This window comes from Theobroma cacao, chromosome 2 (genome assembly GCF_000208745.1).
Source record: "Theobroma cacao cultivar B97-61/B2 chromosome 2, Criollo_cocoa_genome_V2, whole genome shotgun sequence".
Classification (NCBI taxonomy): domain Eukaryota; kingdom Viridiplantae; phylum Streptophyta; class Magnoliopsida; order Malvales; family Malvaceae; genus Theobroma; species Theobroma cacao.
In genome coordinates this window covers 6,732,334-6,751,112 of record NC_030851.1, presented here as the reverse complement: position 1 = coordinate 6,751,112, position 18,779 = coordinate 6,732,334, and the positions used below count along the sequence as shown (strand labels likewise).

At 35.6% G+C, this 18,779-nt stretch overlaps 2 protein-coding genes and 1 long non-coding RNA gene across 3 annotated transcripts; 1 reads left to right on the top strand and 2 right to left on the bottom strand.

The window, feature by feature from the left end:
- Positions 2,618-4,000, bottom strand: LOC18608242 (acetyl-CoA-benzylalcohol acetyltransferase). The gene has a single exon (XM_018115226.1). It carries the CDS (start codon positions 3,998-4,000, stop codon positions 2,663-2,665), a length of 1,338 nt encoding a protein of 445 aa, XP_017970715.1. The 3' UTR covers positions 2,618-2,662.
- LOC18608241 (E3 ubiquitin-protein ligase RING1) lies at positions 7,956-9,642 on the top strand. The gene has a single exon (XM_018116567.1). It carries the CDS (start codon positions 8,172-8,174, stop codon positions 9,318-9,320), a length of 1,149 nt encoding a protein of 382 aa, XP_017972056.1. The 5' UTR covers positions 7,956-8,171; the 3' UTR covers positions 9,321-9,642.
- LOC108660815 lies at positions 15,610-17,069 on the bottom strand. The gene is made up of 3 exons (XR_001926507.1): positions 16,864-17,069; positions 16,465-16,751; positions 15,610-16,388 (listed from the first exon to the last, which is right to left on the bottom strand). It is a non-coding gene; the product is annotated as an uncharacterized LOC108660815 (long non-coding RNA).

Below are 18,779 nucleotides of genomic sequence, written 5' to 3'. Positions count from 1 at the left end.
GAAATTGCTAAGCATGACAGTCGTTCCTTGCAAGCGCGAAACACTTACTAATTACGTATTAACTATTAATCCTAGTTGTGTATTTGCGTGTGATGCATCAGATCCCTAGCTAATAAGAATCTTGTATCTGTTGGGATGAGCCCTGTAGCCAATTGAGATTGTTTAAGGTTTGATTCCAATCATGCAACAGTATCATTTAAGTTGAATGATTAGAGGTTTTTCTTCATCAATAAGACATCAATTATAATAAATTATAAGTTTAATAGGATGAAGTTTATGAGATTAATATGCCTTGCAAGGGAACTGTAATGAGTTGCAGTTATAAGATCTTTATGTATTAAAGTATAATCTCAAAATGTTCTTGATCAATGTATCATTGAGACTGAACATCAATGATGCTTAAAGACTGCTATATTCTATGTTCTTTACTTTGGAAGTAAGCAATCGATCTCATAAATTGAAATATAGAGATATTTGGAATTAGAATATAAGTGCTTACCTAGGATAGCAAGTTCACTGAACATGACCCATCATGAAAAGTGCATTTGGTAATACACTCCAGTGTCTATGCAACACTTCTTATGTATCAGTCGTGTAAAAACTCCCTAGACTTGAGACATCAGGTTATCTTATATGTGAAGTGCTATACTTTGATTTCATCCCTACAGATGCCTAACCAATGATGCCAAAACAGGATGTTTTTGGATATAGTATGAAGCATGTGAAGGCAAATGAATGGTCCAAATACGAATCATCATCTCAAGTGCTTTAAAGGACATATCCTATCAATTCTTAGTTAACATTAGCTTATTGAAGTCCTTGGCCAAGGCGACATAGAGATTATGAAAAAGATTATGAAAAAGATTTCATAACTCTCTATAAAACTAATGCAGGAACAATTATAGAGGTTAATAAGAGTAGATATTATATCAAGCTCTTATCATTTCTAGGATATATGATGAGGGAATGAATTACACTAATAAACTGTACATTGAAAGATTATCAAAGAACCATTTGACTCTCCTAATAATTTGGTGACCATGATGCATTGCTAAATGCCAATCTTGGTTTATGAAATTGATTATAAATTAATTGATAAAAATTTATATTAATCAATTAAATCATTAATCAATTCATTGCCAACATGTTGGGAACTTAATGGATCACACACAATGATTGTATTTGAATTAAATTGGGAGAGTGATGATTTGAGTTAGACTTAAATCACATGCTAGGTAATTAACTTCTATAAACTTAATTAAACAAATTTAATTAAGTTTTAGATATAATTATAAATAGTTATAACTATAAGGTCTTGATTGCAAAATATAAAGGAAATTAATTTTGATTTTAATTTCCAATGACTTAATTAAAAGAGTTTAATTAAGTAATGGACCTAATATTATAATGTGTTATAATATTGAGGACTTAATTGTAAAATTGAAGTTATTTTAAACTAACTATATAAGTCACATTTTAACTATTTTCTATATGAGAGTTTTCACAATTGAGNATTGAAGTTATTTTAAACTAACTATATAAGTCACATTTTAACTATTTTCTATATGAGAGTTTTCACAATTGAGGAAAACGTAGTTTTTGTCAAAAAAAGAAAAACGTTTTCTTTCTTTGCCACCACTTCCTTTGTGTGAAAGAGAAAATTGCTTATGAAGCAATTTTTGAGAGAGGTTTTGCTAAGATTATGAAAAAAAAAGAGACAATTATTGTCCTCTTTGCTAGCACAAAATATAGTTAAAAACTCTCTTCTTTGTTGAAGCTTCAAGTGCAATTGTGTGTACTACTATTAGAGGCCAAACACTTAATTAGTTAGGGTTTTTGCTCCTTATGATATTCGCGGGATTGCTTCAGGAAGTGTTATTGTGATTACGAAATTACTTGGTAAGGTAACTTTCTGAATAATAATTTATTTTGTGCATTTATATGTTAAATATCACTAAGGTGATCTATGGGTGGAGGTAAGTTTTTATTGTTTAGTTATAAAGTTTTAATTTTCTTTCCGTTACATATTTTGAACATGTCGTCCATAGTCAAACCCATTAGTATCATTGTAGTTTCTTTTTGCTAATCAATTAATTAATCCGTTTTAGGAAAGTTTTGGAATTTTAATTGTCAAGCTCTTGAATTTTTGCTCATTTTTCCATAGAAACCCGTTCTTGTCAAATTTGAAGATAATGCATATACATTTCAACAAAAAAATAAGACAATGCATATAATTTGGTTAGGAAATTACAAAATATTTGAATAATTTAGTTAACAGAGAAATGTTAATTAAGTAAAATGATTTTTTTTTAACAAACTTAGCCTTAGTAGACACAGAAAGAAGGTGTATCAGCAATCTAATGGTGGAAATAGTTGCCAACCAATAACAAGGTCTGGCAATAACCCAAGTTTAGCTCAGAAAAATAATTGCTTTAATCTAGTCCTCTACAGGCTGCAAATGTTGGGCTTAGCTTTTTGACATTTGACTAGAAAAATGGATTGGGCCTACGTATCATATCTTGCTGTTGTCTCGTTAACATGGTACTATCAAATAGAAAAATCATAAAATCAAGGAAAATACAAAATTAGCAATTCTATTGACTGAAGTGCTATAGATTGACTTAATGCACTGCAGCTGGGACCATTGGAGAAAGTTAAAGTCCTAACTTACTGAGTAGTATTCTGCAGGCTTGCAACTATAGGCCAAAATATCAGGGTCTTGCTGGAATTGAAGCATGTCGCTTGGTTCCAAGGTTATCCATGCTTCAATTTCACTACTACACCTGGTGTCCATTAACAGAACCATTTCCACCGGCTTATGCACACTTGCTATCCAAGCAGGCTTTCCCCAACCAAAATCAGCTTCATAATAGGGAAATTTGCACAGGCTAGTAAGGATGCAAATATCTGTATTCCCTTCGATTAGTTCTTCATGGATCTCCCTCGACGAACTAGTTGCAGACAATAACAAATCCTCAGCCCGTTCTGTTTTTGCAAAAGATTCGGCAGCATGCCTTATTTCATTTCCCACTAGATTCGCCAAATGGTGCAAGTCCAGCTTCCTGTCATTTGCTGTAAATCGGACATTGATATTCCTGAATAGGTTCCCTGCAGCATTCAGTGGTATATGTATGGCTGTTTTCCCACGAAAGTTAAAAGGAAAGATTTGTAATGAATTCCTTAATGACCCGTGTTTTGCTTGAGCCAGAACAATGCGAGCCTTCCATATGAGGGCAATCATCAGCTGCACTCTGGAAGGCTGCTGCTGGCTTTTAAGTCCTAAATCACCAGCCAAGGCAACGGCTTTAGCTTTGAGAGCAGATATAGCGGCTTCACTGAAAATAAATCTCCTTGTGATAAGCTTTTCTGAATTATCATCTGGGACTGGAATTTTATGCGTTGCTGTACACGTTGCAGGCAAAACAGATCCGCTTTCAAAGCTTAAACATTTTACTCTATCTGCCCCTAAGCGGCTAGAAGTAGCCCATTCGTTCATGAAGGAGAATAGTGTAAATCCATCAGCAAACTTGTGTGAAAGACTCAGACCAATAGCTAAACCACCACAAGCAAATTCGTTAATTTGAACCGCCAGGATTGTGGGAGTAAAGATGAGCTCATTCGGAAAAGGAACCAAATGGTTCAGCAATTCAGCGTCTAACTCCTCCAGGATAAATTGATTTAGATTGGCATTCACTTGAGCTTCTAAATATTCTGCGCCTTTGTCGCTGCAATCAATGGCGTGCCTATCTTCAACGTATCTACCTGCTAGAGGGTAAAAGCTGGTTAGTACCTCTGACAGTGAATTTTCTAGTTTTTCTAGTCTTTCATCTTGGATGGAAGTGGAAGTGCTGATACGATTATCAGCAGGAAAGAAGTAAACGAAGGAGCTGTATGTTGGAGGAGCAATCTGATCAAAGCATGATAACTTCAAGTCTCTGAGGTGATGTGGAGTTGGATTCGATGGCTTTATCAACTTTCGTGTTTGGATGTGAACCTGCATTTTTACTTGCAACAGCAATGCTTTTGCCATTAAACATTTTTAATTTAAATGGGAAGGATAGGAGAAATGGGAGTTAAAGATCCCTGGTCTCTAAGAAACCCCCATCAGACAGTTGATGGAGACAAGGTTTTAAGGACCTTCAGTTTTAAGCACCTTATTTCTTCCAAGCGTTGAAACTAAAAACAGTTTTGCAACTGACATTAATTAATTTTGATTAATTTTTCCTAATTTAGTAATTATATTAAAAAAGTTTCCACTAACATGAGTTATCAATCAATAAAAAAAAGAAAAAAGATGAGTTATAGTCCATGATTATTATGAATCTTTGAGTGGGATAATGAGGCATTCTTCCAACGGCTATAACTTATCACAAATGTAAACAGTAATTTTTAGATTAAATTGCAATTTGATGGTTTGCTTCAACAACTCAAGCTATCCTTGGTACCAATGGGCTATGGCCTCATTAGTCAAGCTGAAAGTGTTGAAAAACAGAACCCAAATCAAAGGGCACCAATAGGCAATAGTTTGATCCGAACTGAAGTCTATATGTTTGCTGTTTTTTTTTTTTTACTTTTGGTTTGCTTATATTCTGACAGTAGATTTGAAACTCCTTCTGTGGGTTGCAAATATAACATAAATTTTTACTGCCATATTAATCAACTTAGAAGAAGCAACATATCAGGCTTGAGATACTCAGTTCAAGTACTTGTCAAATTTGAGATTAAATTGACACCAGCAAGAAAGAACACCACAACCACAAGAATCATAGATCATAAAAAATCCGAGACAGAAATAGAAGCATTGAGAAGAACGAGGCTGGCAATTGAGACTTCAGTTTTGTTGAGCTGTCTGCTTGTACTAGTGTTGGGCCCTGTCATTTCAGCAATCGATGCCCGACCTTACCCAACGGAACTGAACTTTGGGATTTTGCCTCAGGCACCTATTCGTCCATCTGGACCTGGCCACAGCGGTGTTGGTAGTCCAAAACCATCTCCTCCACCTGGGCCTGGCCACCGCGATAATGGTACTCCAAAACCAGCCAATGTATAGTTTAATAGCAGTAACTCACCTGCAAGAGCAAGACCTCCGCCATCAAGGAGATCCTATTCCTGTTACATGAATAAAAATATTTATATGCTATTAGTTAAAAGAGGTATCTGATAACAGTTTGTTACTTTGTTAATGAATAATTAAAGATACTGGTATTGAAAAAGTAACAATTTTTTAATATTTATAATCAAATTGTGTTGGTAATAACTTAATAATTACTAGGAAAAATGGGAACATCCTAAGTTTTATAAGCAAAACATCCTCAAAGAATTGGTACGTATTACACAAACTCGTGAGTATTTTGATTTGACTGACGACCAAATTGAAATTGTTGAAGAAACAACCCTATTGGAAATTATTGTTAAGTTTCTCCAAAATCTCAATGAAAACAATTAAAAAAGATTACGCTAATCAAATAAAAAATTAGTTGTAGAAGGAATAATCTCCACAAATTTTCAAAAATAATTATGAAAGACTACAGTAAGTAAGGGGTAATCAGTTGTTGATTTGAAAAATTTATAACCAAGGAAGAAATAAATTGTTAGTTAGAATAATGAGCAATAGCAATTGATTGTTCTCTTTATTATCATAATTAGAGCAATTATTTAAAGAAACCCAAATGAAAAGGCACCAATGGTTTCGGGGCATTAGCGAAGTCAAGAATCTGTTTTTTGTCCCCCCATTCACATCTTAGTTTTGGGATTTAACCAAAGTGCCACGGTAGATGAGAAATATAGTGCAGCAGCAAGACTTAGCCATGAAGGATATACTATTAATTTATAGATAAGAAATATACTGGTAGGCTATAACGACCTCAAAGGATATAGTACTGTTTTGATCGATAAAACAAAAAGATACTCGTTTTTGCTTCCAATTACCTCACCAAATTCACAAGCATCGAAGTATTGACCTACTCCTTAATACTTTTTATTCAAAAAGTGCCAACATAACTTAATTTCCAAGCCATGCATTTCATATATTTATTACACATTACCTTTGAGGCCTTACACCTTTGCGTCTTGCCCAAGACATTAGCTTTCATTTGTTCCTGCATCTATTCTCGTATTTGAGTGTGGAAAGGGCATTCATTTTATGATCAAGTTGAAAAATGGGATCAAATCAAACCAAAGTTTGAGAATCTATTACTCTATAAACTTTTTCTGTCATATATATATATATATATATATATATATATATATATATATTNTATATATATATATATATATGTTTCTTCACTCAAATAGCAACTTTGAATCTTATTTTAAGAATGATTCGTTTCTTTTTTTACTAGCTTCATATATACATGTATAGTACAATCCACCAGGCAGATCAAATTAGGAACAAATAGTTGAAGCTGAATCATAGTAAAAGTCATACCGCATACATATAAATTTTGTTTTCGATTACTGATTCACTTGGCCATACAAATGTCCAACGTGCCTCTCTTTTTCCCGTGTCTAATTTAAATTTCCATCTACAGGTCAAGCTTACGTTAAAGCCTCTTGTTGTCGAGCTGCAAACAGTTGGATGTCAATATCATAAGCGATGCAATTTGCCAAGATGAAAGAATCAAAAGCAAGTTGGATATCTTGATAGGTAAACAATTGCGGCTTGCGATGAGAATAGGGCCAGTATAGTACCACTGACAATGCCACGGTAATCTTTAATTCCGATTTTCTTTTATTAAAATTAATACTGTTAAGATAGTTGACTAAACATAATTGTAACTAATCAAAGTAGGCCTTTAATTAATTAAGTGAAATGCATTTTGTGAAATGGAAGAAAGCTAATTGATTTCCTTCCTCTCGTCCCCACCGAAGAAAAAAAAATGAATGCCCACTTGTCTAAAATGTATGTTTTATATTCATTATAAAATCTAAGGTGTGGGAGAATTTATGGTTGCATGAGTTGTTCAAGCCTATGGTTGTTTTCAACTTGTATTTTTAATTTTTTTTGGTAGCATAATAGAATATCAAATCCATAAGATTGGGGTGGAACTCGTTTTGTTGACTAGACTTACTCCTTTCTCATAACGTTACGTATTTAAAGAAGAAATATAATCCTCTTTTGACTATTTTCTTAACAATGAGATTTGTTGCTTATATGAATGTGAAAAAGAACCAAGGAAATTTCCTGGGTGGTGCTTGCCATGGGGGCAATGCTGATGCTCGACATAAAACCAAGGACTTACGAAAAGGATGACAAGACATATATAGAATCCAAATGAGAATGTGCTTTGTCTTTTGTTTAGACTTCAGACATATAGTATGAGTTTCACCAGATTTCTTTTCATCATATTTATGATAAATTGGCATATTGACGTTTATAACAATAAGATAAGGCAATTGCATTTATGAGGACAAAATAGGTGCATCATTGAGGTAACAATTGTTTGTTAAGAAATTAGTATTGGTGCCAAAGAAAAATGTCAAAAGGCTTAAGCAATGAACTCCTTATGATTGATATTATATGAGAAACCCTAAATTGAATTTATTTGTATGATACACTAATATTGAGAAATGATTTACACTTTTCTATTATGTTATAAAATGGATTAATTAGAGTAATAATAATAAAAAAATAGGATAAAGGACATTGGACTTATAAACAATTCAACCACAAAACAATCAATGATAAATCCCATCATCAGCTTCTCCTAGGAGAGGATGCCTCTCTTACTAGAGAGTAACAAAAGAAATGGAAAGAGGGCAGCCAATGTTTAGTTGTTTGGCATAAAGTTTTGCTTCTCTGTATGTTTATTTATTAGCCATGATCACGCTTGGGCTGGGCTCCATGTTCTTAACTCAAACTTGCCACTACTAGTCCAGCCGCCATGACAACCAAAATACAAGAAAAGTCAGAAACAACAGCAGGAAACATCAAACAAACAAACAAACAAACAAACAGTCATATTCTATTCGTCATTATCTTTTATTCAAACTTTTCCTTCCATGAACTAAAGCAGTTGTGCGACGTCACCAACCCCTCCCCTAGTTTTCTCCTCTTTCTCATTCACCAACAAGGTACCCTCTTCCTCTCTCCTCTGATTTCTTTCCTTCTGCTTCCTGCCATCGTTTCTCTTCTTTGCTTTTGTTTGGATGTTTGATCTTTGCTCCCTTAAATGGGTTTTCGACATAGAAAGTTGATGTCTGATTCAACCGATGAAACCTCACCAGATTACTGTGAGGATTGTTCCCGATGTTATACATCATGCTATAACTTATGTCCCCTTGCCTGTTACAAAGACCGATACCCTCCTCCAGTCCCTGTTTCTGACCCCGCTTCTGATACGAAGACCCCCAACAAGTTGTTGATCATAACTTTCACAGTTCTTGCCGCTGCTTTTCTAGTTCTTTGCTATTATATTTACTATGTCAGGTGCTCGAGAGGCCGGTCGAATGCTAGGAGGAGATCACAGCCCCAAACAACTGAAACCCGTGATGAATTCCTTGATGAAGATCATGGTCCAATCATTGACCATCCCTTCTGGTACATCAATACCGTAGGGCTGCAACCATCTATCATTAATTCCATCACGGTTTGTAAGTATAAGAGAGGTGAGGGTCTTGTTGAAGGAACAGAGTGCTCTGTTTGCTTGAACGAGTTTGAAGAAGATGAGACTCTCAGGCTGTTACCAAAGTGTAGTCATGCTTTTCACATCCCTTGTATTGATACATGGCTAAGATCGCATACCAATTGTCCGATGTGCCGGGCACCTATTGTCTTCAACACGGTTAATAGAGGACCTTCATCGTCTGAGGTAAATACTGAAGATTCAGCAGTAACTGAGGAAACCCAAGTGATAATTATGGAAGATGATGGAGAACAACATGAGAGAGAAACTGAAGGTGGAACAAGGGAACTAAGGGTTAGACCAGAGCAGGAAGAAGAATTAGCTGTTGAAAATGAACGAAAGACAGGTGAAAGTTCGGGAGTAGAGGATGGGATACAACCTATGAGAAGATCAGTTTCATTGGATTCCCTGGCAGCTTCCCAAATCAGCCACGCTATTGCTAATGGTTTTCCAGAGGGATCTAGTGGGAATTCAGATAATGAATTGGCCAAAGGGAAAGAATCGAGCGTGAGAATTGTTACAAGGAGAACTGCAGGAAATCAAGGTTTGCTAAGGCTGATGTGTCATTCTTCTATAGGTAGGTCTTTGCAGAGTAGGCCAATTTTCATGAAGAGGTCATTTTCTTGCAATGGGAAATTCTCCTTGCCAATATGCAACAACAACCGCAACAAAAATCCTCCTTTGAGAAGCTTTTGATCTTTGCTGTGTGCATCTACTTTCAGTTGAGGTATCTGAAACTGAGATGTCATGGGAACTCCTCAACAAGCTGAGGGTTTTCTATAACTTCTTTTTTCTTTCTCTTTTGAAAATAGAAAATACTGTGATTTAAAGAACCTCGATAAATATAGATGATGCTAAACTTGTATAATAATACACAGAAATGAGATTCATCAAAAAGAGGATTCTGTTCTGAAGGGATAGCTTTTACGCTTTGTGCAGCATCAGTTTTCGATAGAAGACGTGCAATTGTAAGTAAAACATTTGAGACTTTATGATTATTTTATCTTTTTGTTTTCCACCAATTACCGCCCTTGCTACATGAGAATAGACGTGTAGAGGGGCAAATTAGTCTGGGTCTGCAATAGAAATGTCTCAGTTTTAGCATCAATCTTATCTGTTGCCAGGGGAGCTAATGCAAATGGGCCTTTGGCATTCCTGCTTCAGTCTTTTAATCCACATCTTTCAGAGGTTTCAGTTCAAGATTGTCCCTGGTAATGAGACTTCGGCCTAGAGGGCAATTAGATCAAGTTATGCCTTCCCTCGTGGAAAATTGTTGGATTCTTGAGGATATATGTCTACCATTTCATGCTTTACTATGAATTTCTATCAGTGACACGAATGAAAGATGGAAATAATGCCCTTTTTGAAGAACATGGTCTAATTCGTGCTTAGATATGCTTATATACATCTATCAAACAAATAACAAGGAGTGTGTACTGTAGTTCCCGCATGTTGGGAAAAGTGAATAAGGCCACATAACTGGTTGTTCGCTAGGTACAGAGTCCTGATATGATTATCTCCTATCTCAAGTTTATCTCAAAGGCAATCTTAAAAAACTGAGAAACTGAATCTTCCAAATTGTCAAGGAAATGAAGGAGCTCTCAAAGAAGAGTAAGTGTGATTATAGATTCATTCAGTCATCACGATGAAAGCCGTGGAGACATCAATTGCTTGTAACAGCCTTTCGGTAGCCAAGTTACAAAACCACTCCTGCTTAGAACTTCTCCAAGTGTTGAATAAAAACTAGAGACCTTCTTTGTTTGCATTTAAAACTAATTTGAACTCTAAGTTTGAACAATTTATGGTGATCTTCAAATATACAAAGAGGAAAAAAAAAAAAGAAAAACCCTCAAGACTGCATCAGCATGAGAGAAAATTTCCCCTTCAACAATTAGAGCATCTCCAACTGCATATCCATTTGTTGCGTTATGGAGATGAGCGAGCGCTAGAAAGTGTCGCTAACCCCACGTAGGGGCAACTGCACAGAATCTGCTGTTAACTCCCCAAGAGAAAGGCCAACCATGAGAGATTCCTTCTTTTCTTGGAAAAAAATTCAATGGAACTGTATGTTAGATAAACGAACTTTAACATCATTGAACCCCATAAGATGAGCGTTTCAGTGGATGAAGTTTTGTTCTGAAGGGATTTTCTCAAGGTCTTTTATTTTTATTTTTTAAAAAGAAGCAATTCATTAAATTTCATTCATCAATTTTGTTAATGAGGAGGCAAAACAACCTCCATATCACCTGCACCAGAATCCCTGCCACAAAACCACATTTACACCCCCACCTTACAGGCAACACATCCTTAACCAATGCCAATCCACTATATCAAACATAAAACAAAAGAGACCCCTGTACAAAATATCAAATTCATTCACATGACATGAAATTCATCAGATAAATCAACCAATAGCGAGAGCAGAAAACTCCCCTGTACAGCTTCATCCCGCAACCATCTCTGTTTTCGCTACATTTTTAAGCGTTTTGTACCTTCAGCAGCACTTCGGCATACCTTCTCAAGGTCTTTTATGCCTCCTAAATTTTAAAGCCAGCTGCCTTCAGGTATTATCCTAGCTAGGTCGCTTCATCATGACTTTGATTGATACAAGGTTTAGAAAATGAATTTTAGAGGAAAGAATGTAGCAGTATACCTAGAAGTCTAGGAATTGGAATATTAGAACGCATTTCTATGGAATTGTTTTTTTTTTTTTTATAGTTAAGAAAGGGTTTATTCATATGAAAAGAGATTAACCCAAATATACAAAAGAAGGAACCTGGCAAAGAAAGCCTAGGATTCGATTCAAAGGCTGGCGTTGCAAAAAATGGCCAGCAGAACATAATCTGTATAAAGAGATTGACAAGCACATGTACATTAAACACGACATGAGACCACAAACAGCCTTGAACAAAAAGCAAGGGAAAAGCAAGAAGAGGAAACATGACCGTTGAGGATGTTTCTTCCTCTTGCAAATTAGTCTAAGTCATTCCCTAAGGTGGTCCATGTCTAACCATAAAGACAAACGATCAGCATAAATTCTCAGCCATTAAGGACCCTCATCAAGAGCATAGAAATAGAAAACAACAGGCAAAGGAGACATTCCATAGCCGAATCACACTCAAGCAACCCTTGTAACAATTAGGGGTAAAGGCGTAAAAGATCATGAGTTCTGTCAACTCTTGATTTGGCAAGACTATCAGCAGTCTCATTACCTGACCTTGAAATATGCTTGATCAGCCATCCACCTGCAACTCTGTTTTTAAGTGAATGGATTTGGAGGATGAGTTGCCATAGCCGCCACAGGGCTTTACTAGGATTGGATATCCAAGACACAACATTTTTAGAGTCAGATTCGATGATGATGTTGTTGGAGTTCACCCATGAAGAGGCAACAAACAAGACCATGGCCTCTCTGACTGCTAGGACCTTTGCAAGGTTGGCGTCACCCCAGCCAGCTTTTTTAGAAAAAGTAAGCTTAACAGCACCTGTTTCATCTTGTAACACCCCCCCAATGCCAAGATGACCTGGACAGCCCCTAGCAGCTTTGTCAGTATTGAATTTGAACCAACTAATAGGCGGACACTCCCATGAAACCTTGGACTTAGTTTGCTTCCTTGAGATGGGAGCAAAGGCAGAGGAAGGAACACAAATAAAATCTGTGATGGAGGTGTTGTGGTCAGGCCATTTAGATTTGGCCCAACATGCCAGTCGCAATTTAATGATATCCAACACATTCATAGGATCCCAAATTTTCCCATCAAAGATCATTTCGTTTCAGAAAAGCCAAATGGACCAAATAATGGTGAAAAAGGACATTTTCCACACTTTTCTTCTTGGCAGATCAATCTGATGAGAGTTCCAAGCCTTAAAGAACAACACAGCATCTTTTGGCATGCAAGTAATGATATCCCATTCAACACACCATGAGCACCATAATCTCCACGATTCATAACAAGTAAAAAAGAGGTGATTAACCGATTCAATACCATTATTGCACAACATGCACAAGGCCGCCTCCGAGTGCATAAGGTTTCTTTTGACGAGTTCCTCTTTGACGTCGACTCTGCCCCTAAGGACTTTCTAAGGAATTGTTAACTGAAAATTGGAAAACAAGGAAGAAAACTTGGCATTCATATATGAGTAGTGATAATTCAGCCCTTCTATATTGAAGCCTCAACAAAAGCAACCTTGACTAAATCTAATACAAGTTTCTTTTTTTCCACCAATGTTGTGAACATAATGAAATTGCTTTAGAATATAGCAATAAGCAAAAGAGATACAGACACGACCTTGAATTTGGGAAATGGCTTTCAAATCCACTATGTCCACAACCAAAACTGGCAATAGGGTTGCCCCTCATCCAGATCTTGGTCTTTTGACTCTTCTAATAGAAAATGAAATTGGGGGCCTTCAAGTGTGGCACAAGGGGAAATGCGTCTTCCTCAATCCAATCCCCAATTCATTTCTAGATAACACCAGTGATCATAGTGAGGCTCATTCTCAAGTTCTCATCACCAATTTTCCTTATATTTGTCCTTTTCTTTTTTCGTCAACAAAGTGTCATTAATATCCTACATAGATATCCATAGGCATGCAACATGGAGCACCAATTGATGAAGTTGTTGGAAAGTGAGAGCAATCCACCTGTACACACTTCAGAAAAGCAACACGCTTGATGGGAAATCTTGCTTGGAACACCTTCGAATTAACACCATCTAATTACTTAACTTGTTTCTGTAAAATCGTTTTATTTTGGTTAATACCTATTCTCTAAAGAATTATGTTACAATATAATGTTGTACAGAGAACAATTAGAACAAGTGAAGTGCTACTTCACGCAGAATAATTAGAACAAGTGAAACGCTACTTCATGAGGAACACCTAGAACAAGTAGAGCACTACTTAAAGCAGAACAACTAGAATAAGTAGAGCACTACTTCATGTGGAATTACTAATATTATTAGAATAACCACTTTACATGAATAGCAGTGAAAGCAACTTGGAATAAGTGGTAGGGTTCATGAGTTACTTTCATTTTGGGATGCTCTAGAGAGTTTGGCTTTATGGCTTAGATATGAAGGTAGTTAAAAGGTCTTCCTCTTAACCTTTTTCTAAAGTACAAGTGTTTCACCCTCCTACTTTATTCTCTTGTACCTATTCTCGTGCATCTTATTCTCTTGTACCTATTCTCGTACAACTTCTTCTCTTGTACCTATTTTTATACACCTATTTTCTATTACTTTTTACTTAAGAACAAGTCTTATTACATCCAATTACAGTTACGATTACTCACATTAATGTTCTTCATAATAATATCATTTATTAGGTGCATTAAAGCTTATTCTTGAGTAGCCATCACTTTTAGCACTATATATAGAGCCTCACAATTCATTTAGAGGGACTCTTCTCTCCCCTTCCGAGCTAACACATTCTCAACTTGAGAGCTTCGCTCTCTAAATTCTCTCTAATTCTCTTTTTATTGTCTTCCACATGCCACAACACTCAATACTTCAAGAATTGCTTCAATATTCCTCTCTGCCGCCTTCGGCACATCCTTTTACTTGTTTGTAATGCTTCTTCTCCCTATCACAAGAACGCCTTTTACATTTTGGTGACTCCACTGGGGATGAGTGATTGCATTAAGTAAAAGCTTACTAGAAAAACTTAACGTTACTAGAAGAGATGGACAGTTCCTCTAGTAATCAAGATGCACTTATTTCCACCTACATCTAAGAGCTAATGAAAATGATTGAAGCTTTTTGAGAAAGAATGCAAATGTTGGAGGATAACAATAAGCAATGAAGATTATATCTCAGCTTGCATCCTTCATTCCCACCATTTTTTCAAGCTTAACTAGTACACCTTAACAGTGATGAGAATGCATCAAATGGATCCATTCCCCTAATTATAAACACAAATGTGAATGAAGGAAATAGAGAAAAGACAATTAATGTGGATGTTCGAGGAGAAGTTATTCTTTTCTACTCAAGAGAAAGATAATCTCTTTGATTTGGGGTGGAGAATATCAAAAGTCCAAAGAAAACCTCATGGAATACATCCAACACTTTAAAGAAAGGGTGTTGGATATACAAGAGTCTCATGATGAGAAGGAGTTGGTGACAGTTTGCATTCAAAGAATGTTCAATGAATATAGGCTACACTTAGAGAATTTACCACTTCCAACTTTTATTATCTTGGTGGAAGCGGCACGAAGAACCAATAATACAGTTCTCAGACAAAATGAAGCTACTAGCTTCAATAAAATAATATTCTAACAGTGAATGCAATTGAAGGAAAAAGTAGAGAAAGAAGAGATCCTTTTTAGAAAGAAATATTCCAAAAGAAAATGCAAGCAGAAAAGTTATTGATTGAGAACAACAAGGTCCAAAACAACCCGTTTCCTTCTCATGTATGATATTTCTATGACTTTGACTCTTCATTGCTTTATGAATTGCAATTTAACATTAAAAAAAAATTCATATTCAGCAGCTAGCTTTATCTTTTATATTTTGATTGTAATTATATTATACTATTGGTCGCTAGCTTTATTGCTCATTCTTTGACCATAGTTCATCCCTTTTACTTTTGCTGCAAGCTTTACCGCTCATATTTTGGCTGCAATGATATTTTCTATTGGTCGTAAGCTTTATTGCTTATTCTTTGACCATAATTTATTACTCATATTCCAGCCACTAGCTTTATCGCTCATAATTTGGCTGTAATGATGTTATGCTATTAGCCGCTAGCTTTAACGCTCATTTCTTGGCCCTAGCTTATTACTCACAAATTGGCCGCAGCTTTTATGCTTAGTTATTTTAAGGATTGAATTAATTTCCTTCAACTTAGAGTTAATCTCCTTGAGGTAAAGTTGAGAATTCCTTTTTGGCCACATACAATAATATGAAATGTGAATAAATACGCAACAAGAGTATAACATTATTATTATTGCAAAAGAAAAAGAAATATGATATATCAATAGCGAAGTACTAACTTAAATGAGTTTTCAAAAAGAGTAAAGGAAAAGCAAAAGACTAGTCAATTACATAGTCCATAGAGAAGAGTTATTATTGGCAAATACATCTAATTGTTCTTGAATTTTAGCTTCACATTTTTTCAGAAAAGCTATCTTCGCTGCAATGTCTTCTAACTCATTTTTCAAGGAAGACTTGTTGAGAAAAATCTTGACTTTAGATCTACAATCACTGAGGCACTCAAGCTTGAATCCAAAGTTACAAGCATCATCGAACTCCTGTAACATCTGTTGCAATTCCTTTGGTGAAGTACTCATTAGTGGAGCATGGGAAATGACTAAAGCTCTACACAACACTTCTATCATTAAGCAAATGATGTCTACGTTCTTTACAAAGGAGAAACACCACTGGCATCTTTTTGTGTTGGCACTGAGGAAAAAGAAGCACGAGAATTAATCGGAGTAACTCTAGCATCATTAGTAACAACTCCAACATCATGAACAACCTCAATATTAGGAGTTGCTCCGACATTATCGATGATAACATCAGGAGTAGCTCTAGCATCAACTTCAACATTAGTGGAGCTCTGAATATGCGAAGGAAATAGAACATCCAAATCAATGAAATCATCAAAAGGGGCTAGCTCACCATCAACTTCAACTTCATCAACATCAACAAACTCATCATCAAATTCATCACTACGTTCAGAGTCACATGATTCTCCCTCAGTTTTAGCTTTAAAAGTCTCTTCCTCTTCAACCGAGTTAAGTTCTACTATCGCAGTTGTTTCTCTCTACCAAAAAAAAAAGTATGATGAGGAAATGAATTAAAAAAAAAGAAGTAAAAGAAGAAGTAAAGGATGAACTTACTTTTCGATGCACATGTTTTGTTTGATGAGTAAGAGCGTGAGGAGCATCATCTTCTTTTTCATTTACATTTCTTTTCTTTTTGAGAGAAATTAAGCGTAAGGATACATCGAAGTTACTTATAGGAAGAGTGTAGAGACAAGCTCTGGGATTATTCAAAGGCACAATAAAAGATCTCCATTCTTCAACACACTCCCTCCAATAAGCAAATCATCCAGAAGTGTGGATACCAACTCTATCAAAAGCTGGGATAGTACAACTCTTAAGTTTATCTAAATGGAGTTGAAGTCCTGCCATAAGGAATGACGAAACACAATAAGAAAAATTGATAGTTGAAGAAGAGTCAAGCGGAGTTGGTTGGTCAAACCCAAATTGGCGTGCCACTCTAGAAGGAGAATATACCTCAACAGAAAGAATATTTCTATCTCCACCTGAACTGAAACTCTCAATCATAGATGGCAATTGGGAATCGTGAACTCATACACAAAAGTTAATACCTTGTGAACTCATTCTTCCAGACTATAGAGGGTGGCAATCATAATAAATTCTAAGATCACCAAATCCGTTTATGGGTTGCACATAAGGTCTGGGATTCAATTCTTTTGTCACATCCATCACTTCAAGAACATTACCTCTCGGGAGTCGATCATGCCATACCTAAGCTCTATAGTTGTTCCTGTATAAAAGATTATTCACTGAAAAAGATGCAAAAGGATATGCATTAGGCACAAGAGCGCAAGTACTAAACCTTTCCCATAGGCACATCTAAATGAAGGAAGCATCCATATAAGTCAAAACTTTGTAACGCCTAGCTGACTCAATAGTTTTGAGTTGGAACAAGTTTAATCTCTTATATAGTGATCCTAAATATAGTGGAGCGAGAGGAAAACGTATTTCCTTAACAATTTTTATTGCTAAAGGAACAATTGTTGGAGAGATACCATCATCTGGACACCTTGGGGAGTATGTGTCGTGCCAACCTAAAGATTGCTAAAGCCACCAACTCATGGTTATGGTTTGGGTACTCAGGAGAACCAATTTCAATTCCCTTAACATTGAACTTTTTATAAAAAAACCCCTATCCAATTGGAGAATCGTGCAACATTTTAAGTTTTACTTAGAGTCTTAAGTAGATAAAAGAAAAAGTCTTAAGTACATACCTTTTCTTCAGAAAGCTTAATAGAGTGACAATCATGCTTTCCTATACAAGGAAGCTCCAAGAGAACACATACATCTTCCAAAGTGAAGGTAAATTCCCCATGCTGTAATCATAGTATGAGAAAAAATACTCTACCTTGCAAGAACAGCACGCCATACATCCATCCTTTTTCTCTACGAATATTAAGTTTGGAAATGACTCGTATAGCATCGAATATCCTTGTAGAAGAGAGAAGTTTAACATAAGAAGGATTCTTCAACACTTTAGTTACCCACTCATCCCAACCATGAACAAATTGAGAATTGGAGCCTAACTTAGTAGTAGAAAAGGGAAACTCACCACGTTCAAACCTGAACTTCAGAATAAATTGTCTCGGAATACCACTTCTTCTATGAGGATGTGCTTCTGAGTATAGACGATTCCAATCATATCCAAAAGGCTCAGAGGGCTGTTCGTCAACCTATCGAGAACGAACTTTTTCTCAAAAACGATCTTCTCCTCGTTCTCTAATAATTTCATTTTCTTAGTTTTCAAAGACAAGAGGAACTTCACTACTTTTTCCTACTTTAATTTTTTTGGGAGTAACTAATTCGGAATCACTATTCTTTCTTTTATGTGTAGTGATTTTCTTTCTTGTTGCAGCCCTTCTAGGCTCACCATAATGGATCCTCAAAAGGAGACACGTTCTAGGCATAAGGGAAGATAGAAAAGAAGCCTACAAACATGGTCTTGGAAAAAAAGATAAGTATATATGCACAAAAATTTTTATTATTTATGATTTTGTCAAAAAAAATATAAATAAATAATAAAATACTAAAATAAAAAAAACCCACAAAGTATAACAATAAAATTTATCAAAATTGTAAATTTTATTATTAATGTATATAATAAAATAATAATAACAAATGAATAAAATTAAAAAAAATAAAAAAAAGTCAACTAAAAAAATTATTATTAATTAAATTATAAAAGTTCACTTAAAAGAGCTCACGGCACTACCATGAGCTTTATTTGAAAAAGCTCGCTGCATATACCGCGATCTCTAATTAAAAGAGCTCGCGGCATGAACTACGAGCTCCAATTGAAAGAGCTCGTGGCACATGCCTTAAGCTCCAAAGTAAAAAGCCCTTTTCTTTATATTAAAAAAAAAAAACTGCAA

What these genes read in the sequence shown, in the direction of transcription:
- LOC18608242 (XM_018115226.1), bottom strand. Translation starts at nt 4,000, where the DNA reads ATGCAGGTTCACATCCAAACACGAAAGTTGATAAAGCCATCGAATCCA.
- LOC18608241 (XM_018116567.1), top strand. Translation starts at nt 8,172, where the DNA reads ATGGGTTTTCGACATAGAAAGTTGATGTCTGATTCAACCGATGAAACC.